The 10,464-nt window shown below is 46.0% G+C and overlaps 1 protein-coding gene across 1 annotated transcript; it reads left to right on the plus strand.

The window, feature by feature from the left end:
- The first annotated feature begins 31 nt into the window (after window positions 1–31).
- SRP9 (signal recognition particle 9) lies at window positions 32–10,202 on the plus strand. Its single transcript, XM_004578605.3, has 3 exons — window positions 32–383; window positions 5,277–5,345; window positions 8,990–10,202. Exons 1-3 carry the CDS (start codon window positions 312–314, stop codon window positions 9,107–9,109), a joined length of 261 nt encoding a protein of 86 aa, XP_004578662.1. The 5' UTR covers window positions 32–311; the 3' UTR covers window positions 9,110–10,202.
- The last annotated feature ends 262 nt before the right edge of the window (window positions 10,203–10,464 follow it).

Here is a 10,464-nt window from a genome sequence, read left to right on the forward strand (position 1 = left end):
GGAGTCGCCCCAGCGGGACGGACGCCGCTCCTCCGGTGCTGCAAGGGGCGCTGTGGCCGCCGCCACCGCCTCCCAGCTCGCCAACCTCCCGGGGCTCCACCCCCTGCCTGGCAGCATCCCTGCTGCCCATTGGACGAGCGAGGTCAGCGTTACCCAATGGGGCGAGGCGTTGGTGCGAGGAGGAGCTACCACCATCTTGGGCGGTTGGTACGGTGCAGCGGCCGGCGGTCCCGAGAGCAGGTGGGCAGCGGGTGCAGTCTGCGGTCCCCGCGGCTTGCTTCTCTCCCTTTCCCGATCCACTCCGGGCTACCATGCCTCAGTACCAGACATGGGAGGAGTTCAGCCGCGCGGCCGAGAAGCTCTACCTCGCTGACCCCATGAAGGTAAATGACCGGCGGGACTGCGTCCGCCACCGCACCCCCTGATCAGGGTGTCCACCCTGCCGTCCGCCACCGCACCCCCTGGTTAGGGTGTCCACCCTGCCATCCGCCACCGCACCCCCTGGTCAGGGTGTCCTCCCTGCCGTCCGCCCCCTCATCCCCTGGTCAGGGTGTCCTTGCTGTCCGCTCGTCCTCCCGGACCCTCTTCAGCACTCCCGGGGAGGTGCCGGGATTGAGCGGAGGACGGTCGTTGCTGCTTCGCTGAGCCGGCTGTCCAGCGAGGCCCCGGTCGGACAGTCGGGGTCATTTCAATCCCCCACAGCCCCTGAGCTCCCTCGCCGCTCAGATGGGCTACGTGTCTCTCCGCCCTGGGCTCCTCCCCGCCGCGACTAGGCTTCCTGTCCCTCCTCCACGCTTCTTCCTAGGTGGGTGCAGGGTCCCTAGGTCTTAAGGCCTTAAATAGGGAGCCGAATGGGAAGTGGAGCAGCCAGAACACGTACTGGCACCCATATGGGATCGGGGTTAGTCTCTTGAACCTTGACGCCAGCCCCCGTTTGTATTTTGAAGAGTGATACGGAGCCTGCTCTAAAGAAAAAATGACGAGAGTACACCTGACAGACCAGGCGGGCATCCCAGTGGAGCACCAAGGGCTGGTCTGGTGCCCTCGTGGTCTGCGTTGTACCTCAGTCCTTGTCCTTTGTGTCCCAGTCACGTGGGGTGGGACACAGGGGTGGCCTTCAGCCCAGTGCTGAAAGAGCTGGTGTTGGAGGCTACTGCCGATCCACCCACGTCACAAAGCTGCTCCTCAGGGCAGAAAAAAAACTCGTGGCATTTGGTACATCTGGCTTCCTGGGTGAGACCTGTACCGATGGCTGGAGCTGTGTGCCCCTCCTCCGCTTGCTCACAGCCAGCAGCAATAGACTGCAGCAAGCTTTGTTGATGTTAGGATTAACTATAGGCTTCAACCCACAGAAAGGCCTTGGTAAGCTGCAAGAAGCTATGGAACCTTAGTTCCATGAAATGACTTACCGTTTTAGCTTCGCTCATTTAGTGTTGGTCACAGAAGTGATGTGTTGGGTTGTTTTGAAATTGAGCAATTTATGACCCCGTGGCTGCTGTCTACTCAGTATAGTTAGTGTGGTTTGTGTTTCCTAGTTCACAACACTGCTTGGTTCCTTTTTAAAAATTTGTTTTACTTGAAAGTCAGAAAGAGGAAGAGACAGACAGAAGTCTTGCATGCATTGGTTCACTCCTCAAATGGTTACAGCGGCTGGAGCTGGGCTGATCTGAAGCTGGGAGCCAACAGCCTCTTTCGGGTCTCCCATATGAATGCAGCAGCCCAAAGCACTTGGGCCATCCTCTGCTGCTTTCCCAGGCCGTAAGTAGGGAGCTAGACAAGAAAGAGAAGTAGCTGAGGCATGAAGCAGCACGCCTGTGGGATACCAACACTGGCAGGTGGAGGATTAGCCTGTGATGCCACTGCACCATACCTCCTGTTTGTTTCTTCATGCGGGCTGTATACCATGAGAACCTACAGGACTTTTGTCCAGAAGTACCCATGATACAAACTAAATATTTGAAAAGGCAGGTAAAAATATAAAGCTTGTATAAGGGTGGCTATATTTTTGGTTTATTTATTTTTATTTCTGAGAGAGAGAGAGATTTTCCATCCTCAATGGCGGTTTATTTTTATTTGAAAGACAAATTTATATAGAGAAAGGGAAGACAGATCTTCCATCCCCGGGTTCACTCCCCACATAGCCACAACGTCTGGAGCTGAACTGATCCAAAGCCAGGACCCTGAGCTTCTGGGTCTCCCTCATGGGCCCAGGAACCCAGGCCATCCTCCACTGCCTTCCCAGGCCATAAGCAGAGAGCTGGATCACAAGTGGAGCAGCTGGCTCACAAACCAGTGTCCATGTGAGATGCCAGCACCACAGGCAGAGGCTTTATGTACTATGCCATGGCACCGCCATGCTGTCCCATCCCCTCTAAGAGTAGTGTAAAAATGTGATAGTAGGGCAGAGGTGCGGTAGCCTAGTGGCTGAAGTCTCACCTTGCATATGCCAGGATCCCACATGTGTTCATGTCCCAGCAGCCCTGCTTCCCATCCAGCTCCCTGCTTGTGGCCTGGGAAAGCAGTCGAAGACGGCCCAAAGCCTTGAGACCCTACACTTGTGTGGGAGACCTGGAGGAAGAGGCTCTGGGCTTCTGGCTTCAGATCGGTGCAGTTCCGGCCATTGCAGCTGCTTAGGTATTAAATCATTGGACAGAAGATCTTCCTCTCTGTATATCTGACTTTGCAATAAAAATAAATAAATCTTGTTTAAAAAAAGAAAAAAATTGTGATAGTAATGTAGGAAGATGAAAAAATAATAGAGCATCATGGTGAACAGAGCATGCCCAACCAGCAGAGGCCTTTTTAGTTCTTTACCTAGACAGCATTGCAGTGACCTAAAAACTTTTGCATCATAAACTTTTCTTACTAGGGGAGAAGATGAGTAAGGAGGATGACTGGACTTTAAATTGTGTTGAGTGCCTTCAGTAGGCCAGGCATGTTACATGTCGTGTTTTTGTGTTGTGGCCTAGGAAAGCAGTCGAGGATGGTCCAAAGCCTTGGGACCCTGCACCCATGAGGGAGACCCCGAAGAGGCTCCTGGCTTTGGATTGGCGCAGCTCCAGCCGTTGCGGCAGCCTGGGGAATGAATCAGCAGATGGAAGATCTTCCTCTCTGTCTCTCCTCCTTTCTGTATAACTATCCGATAAAAAAAATCTTTAAAAAATATATATGTACATAAAGCAAGTAAGCAGAAAGTATCCTGACTGCCTGACTGAAATAGTAAGCCTTGAAAAGCATTTTTGCAGCATGACACTCCATAAGAATTATTCTAGTTTTGGAAAAGTTTGTGATGGAGATTTTTCAAGGCCCAGTTCTGCTTTTATAGAATAAAACATCATGTATTGCCTTCCTAATAAGGGCATAATTTTGGTGGATACTTTGTGGTATATTTACCTTCTGAGATCTGTGGAAAGTATGAGCTGGACCACAGTAGGTTCCCAAGGCATGGATTTTTGCTTTTTATTTATTTTAGATAGAGCTTCACCTGCTAGTTCAATCCCTAATACTGCAACAGCCGAGGCTGGGCCAAGCTGAAACTGGGAGCTGGGAACTCAATTCAGATCTTCTGGATGGGTGATAGGGACCCAAGTGTTTGAGCTATCGCCTGCTGCCTCCCACGGTGCACATAGCACTGAAATGAAAACATTTATTTTCACATTTGAAAGACAGAGAAGGATCTTTGCTGTGTAGGTTCATTCCTGGAATCCCGACAATAGTTGGGTTGGGCCCGACTGAAGCTCAAAGGCGAGAATTGTCCTGGTCTTCCACGTGGGTGGCAGCTTAGTCACGTGAGCCAGCACCACTGCCTCCCAGGGCTTGGGTTAGCCAGAAGCGGGTCAGGCAGGGCGATCCGATCTGGGGGTGAGTGTCCCAAGCTGTGTTTTCACTGCCACACCACGCACTTCCCCAGGAATAGTAACAGCACAGCTGCAGGTGGAGCCCGGTCATTCAGACGTGGGTACAGGCCTCCCAGGCAGGGTCTTCACTGCTTTGACCAAATGTCCTCTTCTGGACTTTGACATGTATATATAAGGGTTATTATTTTGTTTGAAAGGCAGAGTAACAGAGTGGCAGAGAGCTCTGCCATGCTAGCTCACTCCCCAAATGCCCACAATAGCCAGGCCAGGCCAAAGCCAGGAGCTGGAAACTCCACTTCGGTTTCCTCTGTGGGGAGCAGGGATGTGCTACTTCCAGGCTGTGATCACAAATAGTTGGGACTCCATCCCAGGCACTCTAGTATTGGGTCATGGGCATCCCAGGCAGCAGCTTAACCTGCCTTGCTACAAGACCTGCCCCTCACCTGGGCTTTTTAATTAACCAGTTCTGCTCATTTTTCCCCTTCTTTTCCTGTTCCTGCTGTGTGACTAGGGTGTTAGTATGAATTCTTACTGTCAGCAGTGCCAAATCACTTTATAGTCTCTAGAGACATTCCCTGAGCATGTATGTATTTGGGGGATTTTCAGTACATCTCTGTTCTCACAGACTGCAAATAAAATGAGCTATTTCCTGTGATGCTGGCATCCCATGTGGGCATTAGTTCCTGTCTGCACCGCTACTTTTTTAAAATTTATTTTATTTTTTACTAGAAAGGCAGATAATATTTATGGAGGGAAGGAGAGACTGAAAGATCTTCCATCCGCTGATTCATTCTCCAAATAGCCACAACAACCAGAACCGATCTGATCCGAAGCCAGGTGCTTCCTCCACATGTCCCGTGCAGGTGCAGGCCATCCTCTACAGCTTTGCCAGAGGATAAGCAGGGAGCTGGAAGGGAAGTAGGGCAGCCGGAACATGAACCAGCACCCATATGGGATCCCAGCACCTGCAAGGAAAGCTGAGCTATGATGCCAGGCCCACCCTTCCACTTCCAATCCAGCTCCCTGCTAATGGCCTGGAAAAGCAGAGGAAGATGACTCAGATGCTTGGTCCCTGCTACCTACATGGGATTCCCAGATAGAGCCTTGGGTTCCTGGGTTCAGACTGACCAAACTCTGACTGTTACAGGCATTTGGGAAGTGAACCAGTGGATGGAAGATCTCCCTCTTTCATTCTGTGTCACTCTGCCTTTTGAATAAATAAGTAAATCTTAAAAAGTCAAGTTGTAATAAACTAAAAGTGGCTTTTTAAAAAAACAACCTTCATTTCCATGAAAATGCCTTCAGCTGTTTTGGGTGTTTATTCTAAAACTGTCCTTTGCAGCCCACCTAAAGACCAAATTATTTTTGAGAAATGCCATGTATCTTCACTGATGCTGAATATGTATTTTCATTTTTTAGGCACGTGTGGTTCTCAAATATAGACATTCTGATGGGAGTTTGTGTATTAAAGTGACAGATGATTTAGTTGTAAGTATACATTTTTGATTTGTTGCATGCTTTCAAATTTACATTAAACCGTTTATTTCAGATTACTTAGAATTTATGCAGATTTTCTGTTAGGGTGCTTATTTTACATTTCATTGCAAGAACCTCATTCTAGAGGCTCCTTTTATGGACACCAAGGAAACAGTTTGCTTCGTTGATTAGTATGTGACTGCCTTTTAGTGATCGCTGTCAGACTCGGAGGAAGAGCAGTGTGGAGAGCACAGCCCGAGGTCAGCAGGGCCGGGGCTCCCTTCTGATGTCCAAGGAGGGAAGCATGCCCTACCGACGTGAGCGTGGACGGCCGGTGTGTCTCCCCTCCTCTGCCCACCCTGTGGCTCACTCGCCTCCCGTTCATGCCCTGACCCCTGCCACCTGGTCTCTGCATGCGCCTTTGCACAGAAACATGCTCATACCTTCTTTTTATTATTATTATTATTTTTTGGTAGGATTTGTGTATTTATTTGACAGGTACAGTGATAGAGAAAGGGAAAGGCAGAAAGATCTTCCATTTGCTGGTTCACTCCCCCAGAAAGCCACAGTGGCTGGAAGCCAAAGCCAGGAAACCAGAATTTCATCTGGGTCTCCCACATGGGTGCAGAGGCGCAGGCATTTGGGTCCCTTCCTCTGCTTTCTCAGGTATGATAGCAGGGAACTGTATTGGAAGTGGAGAAGCCAGAACTCAAACAGACTCTCAGGAGTATTTTGGCAATTGCAGCTCCTTTTCATCTTTTTTTAAAATATATATATATATTTTTTTAAAGATTTATTTATTTTATTACAAAGTCAGATATACAGAGAGGAGAGACAGAGAGGAAGATCTTCCGTCCGATGGTTCACTCCCCAAGTGACCGCAACAGCCAGTGCTGCGCTGATCCAAAGCCGGGAACCAGGAACCTCTTCAGGGTCTCCCACGTGGGTGCAGGGTCCCAGTACTCTGGGCCATCCTCAACTGCTTTCCCAGGCCACAAGCAGGCAGCTGGATGGGAAGTGGAGCTGCCGGGATTAGAACCGGTGCCCACATGGGATCCTGGGGCGTTCAAGGCGAGGACTTTAGCCGCTAGGCCACGCCGCCAGGCCCTGCTTTTCATCTTGACTTTATTTTTGTTTTTTGTTTCATTCTTTACTAGTTATTTCCTGGATGTGCCCCTATAAATGCTTGTTTCCCCAGGCTTCTCACCTCTGTTGTCTTGTCATGCTGCTTCTGAAGTGGTCCAGTCATGTCCAGGATCCCTATAATTTTGTCCACTTGCAGATCTGTATGTTGGCCTCATGTTTTTCTTGACTTCCTGACTTGTTCAGAGTTGAGCCTTTCTGTCTCCAGGCTGGCCTTACCCGTGTGGAGCTGATCTTGCCTCTCAAGTCTGGCCCTTCTGGGCAGCGTTTGGGTGCAGGTCACCAGCCTGCTGACAACCCTGGGCAGTAGTTCAGATCCTTTCCTTTCTCTCATCTCATGTCCCCCAGTCCTTCCCTTTGGATCCCTGGTACTGCACACCTACGTGTGCTGGGGATTTGGAATTCCCCTCAGGAACTGTCCATCCTCACTGTCCCTCGGGTTTAGGACTGCATCGTTTGCCTGTGCTGTTTGCTGGTCTCCTAACTGTGTCCCTGTTTCTGTCCCTTCTCAGGCCAGAGTGATTTCTGAAAGTGCAGGTTTGTTGACAAGCCTGTCAAGTCCACCGTCATGGCCCCTATAGTGTCTGTCTTTTCTGATGACCTAAAAGTTCCTTTGATGAGCCGAGCTGTTAGGGATGAATGCTTGGGCATGTTATCTATGCTGTGTGCTGGGTCCCGTCCTTAGCAGACGAGGATAGCCCAAAGCCTTGGGTCCTGCACGCACTTGGGAGACCCAAAGAAAGCGCTTGGCTCCTGGCTTTAGATCGGCTCAGCTCTGGACTTTGTAGCCATCTGAGGAATGAACCATCAGATGGAAAATCTTTCTCTCCTTTCCTTAGATCTGATCTGCCTTTTCAATAAAAATAAATGTATCTCTATTTTTTTTTAAGGTTTATTTGTTTTTATTGGAAAGTCAGATATACAGAGAGGAGAAGAGAAGATCTTCCATCCGCTGATTTTGACTTTTTGTCATCTCATGTGAGCATAATTTTAAGCTGACTCTACAACTAATACCTAATATTGTCTTCTGTGGGGCTAGCGTCTTTTCTAGTGGAAGGGTTCACAGTTCCTCTCCCAGCGCATGCGTGTTCTAAAAACTGAATGACAGATCACTGTGGCCTACCACACAAATTTGAGTGGTTTATGGATAAAACTTTTTGAAATTAGTTGACTTTAAATGAATAAATTCAGATTAGTTGGGCATAAGATTTAATTCTAAGGGTTTTGTTTTTTTTTTTAAGCTACTGACTTTTTTTAAAGCATTGTTAACTCTGGTTGCTTAAAACTTGTAAACTGTTAAGATTAAAGAAAAATGGATTTAAAAAGACAAGGATTACCAGCTGTAAGATATTTTTGAAGCTTGTAAAATATGTAGTTTTATGACATTGTAAGCAAAAGTCCTTATTAAAAACACATACTTATTTGTTTAATTAGTTGAAAGGCAGAGTTAACAGAGGGAGGAAAAGATACATGTCTTCCATCTGCTGGCTTGCTCCCGAAATGGCTGTAGTGGCCAAGGCTGAACCAGGCGCATCTCCGCAGCCCAGGCACTTAGGCCATCTTCTGCTTTTCCAGATGCTTTGGCAGGGAGCTGGATCAAAAGTAGAGCAACTAGGGCTTGAACTTTTTCTTCATATGGGATTGCCAATGTTGCAGGTGGCTGAAACTGCTGGACCACAAAACCAGCCTCTCTAAGTGGATCTTAACTGTCTAACGAACTTAAATTTGTTAGTATGAGAAAAAAAATTTTTGAAGCTTCAGAAATTAAAACATATTATTAATGCCCCACATTCACAAATAGAAAAAGGGAATCCTGAAGTTTCTTTTTTTCCCCAGTTACTTATAACTAGGTCCCCAGAAAAATAGCCTGCTTTTCAGCTTTGAGTTCTCATCAGACATCAGCAGGATTTAATATATTATTTAGCTGCTCATTTTTTTTTAAAGATTTATTTATTTTTATTACAAAGTCAGATATACAGAGAGGTGGAGAAATAGAAAGATCTTCCATCCGCAGATTCAGTCCCCAAAAGTGGCCACAACGGCCAGACCTGAGCCAATCCAAAGCCAGAAGCCAGGAGCTTCATCCAAGTCTCCCCCGTGGGTGCAGAGTCCCAAGGCTTTGAGCCTTCCTGGACTGCTTTCCCACGCCACAGAGAGGGAGCTGGATGGGAAGCAGGGCTGCTGGGGATAGAACGGTGCCCATATGGAATCCTGGAGAGTTCAAGGCAAGGACTTTTTAGCCTCTAGGCTACCGCCCCGGGGTCTTAGCTGATGGTGGGGGTGGGGTTTTAGGTGCTCTGATGAAGTTGGTTCAGTGTTTGTTTCACAACAATAGCATGTAAAATCCTATAAGTGAAGAATGAAGCTGCTGGAGGCTTAGATACTTGAATGCAGTTCCCCTGCAGGACCTCCAGAGAGTAGTGGAAGAAAGGACTCTAGTAGTTACTCACTTAATGTTTCCTACACTGTCAATATTTAGCATTACTTAAAGTGTAATTTTAAAATTTCAACAGTGTTTGGTGTATAGAACAGACCAAGCTCAAGATGTAAAGAAGATTGAGAAATTCCACAGTCAACTAATGCGGCTCATGGTAGCCAAGGAATCCCGCAGTGTTGCCATGGAAACGGACTAAATGGTTTGAACTGAAGACTGTTATGTTCTTGGGAAGTAAACATCTTTAGGATTTGAGAAAGTGTTGGGACTGAAAACACTTTATGTAATAAGCAACTGTGAGCTATTCAAAGGAGAGAGCATTGTTTGTACTGTTTTTTGGAGGTTTTAAAATGTTTACTTTAGAGAGTGAGGAAGGTAAATACTTTCAATTAGAAAGCCTTTATTTATTTTTGGAAATTGAACAAGAAATGCATCTATCTTAGAATCTTCTTCCAGATTATTTGATGCTGGGTGAAATATAATTATTTCTGTGGTCAGTTTGTTATCAGTTGTTTTAAAATGAATTATCAAGAAAAGCAGGTTCTTTCTTACACTTAGTTCTTCTATGTTTAAAAGAAAATTAAATGTAACATTTCGCTATCATATTTCTTTTGGTGCATACTGTTTGTGCTGTTGATGACCGTTAGCTGTAAAATATGGTAACTGGAATTAACTATGCACAGTAGTATGTCTGATTATGTAGTATAGTTTCAGTTATATCTAAAAGTAATTATGAGTAACAAGTATACCTTAATCTTTCCAAGTTGAAACTGTATTTTTGGATGTGAGGGATTTGAGTATCTTCTTCAGCTTAGTAAGTAGTGACTTTGAATCCTGTTTTCAAGTGACCAAAAGCAGCGGTAGTTGTTTGTGTGAGCAGAATGAGAATCGCTATAATAGACTGAAACCACCATGGTACAGAAATATTCACTGCGTATCTCCCATCTGTAGTTTCTCAGAAGGTCAAAGGATTATCTGAACCCTTAACGCTTTGTGTACCTCTGACTCTACCCATTTCCTTGCCTCACTTAACCAAGGTGTCAGGCCTGACACACGTTAGGTTTTCCAGTAAGCCAGAAGTATGACATTATTTGATGTTTACCTTATATTTGGTGTTTCCACCTAAATGTAATGTTCTTATGCTGATCTCTTGAGAACAGACTGAAGGCACTACATTAAAATATTTTTTTATACAAATAATATTGATCTACATTTCATTGTGGAAAGTTCTACTGGCCAATATGAATTTTGGCATGTTTCAAGGGTTGGTAAATAAAATATTACTTTAATGTATATTGTTTCTGTTTAAATTTTTAACTTCTCAAGAATCACTGTTTCATTGCCTGGGGTTACTTTGTTCATTTAATCTAAAATATACCTAATATTGAAAGTAATTTTTAATTTTGTTTCTCAGTATGTTTTTATTGCATAAATTTTCTGAGCTGTATATCCATGGCAAGGTTATTTTCTTGAATTAGAAAGATAACAGCAAGTAACACTGAATTTTTTGTCCATTGGTTCCTTCTCCTGGATTAATATGGTTGTTGAGACTTT

Source organism: Ochotona princeps, chromosome 10 (assembly GCF_030435755.1).
Source record: "Ochotona princeps isolate mOchPri1 chromosome 10, mOchPri1.hap1, whole genome shotgun sequence".
Classification (NCBI taxonomy): domain Eukaryota; kingdom Metazoa; phylum Chordata; class Mammalia; order Lagomorpha; family Ochotonidae; genus Ochotona; species Ochotona princeps.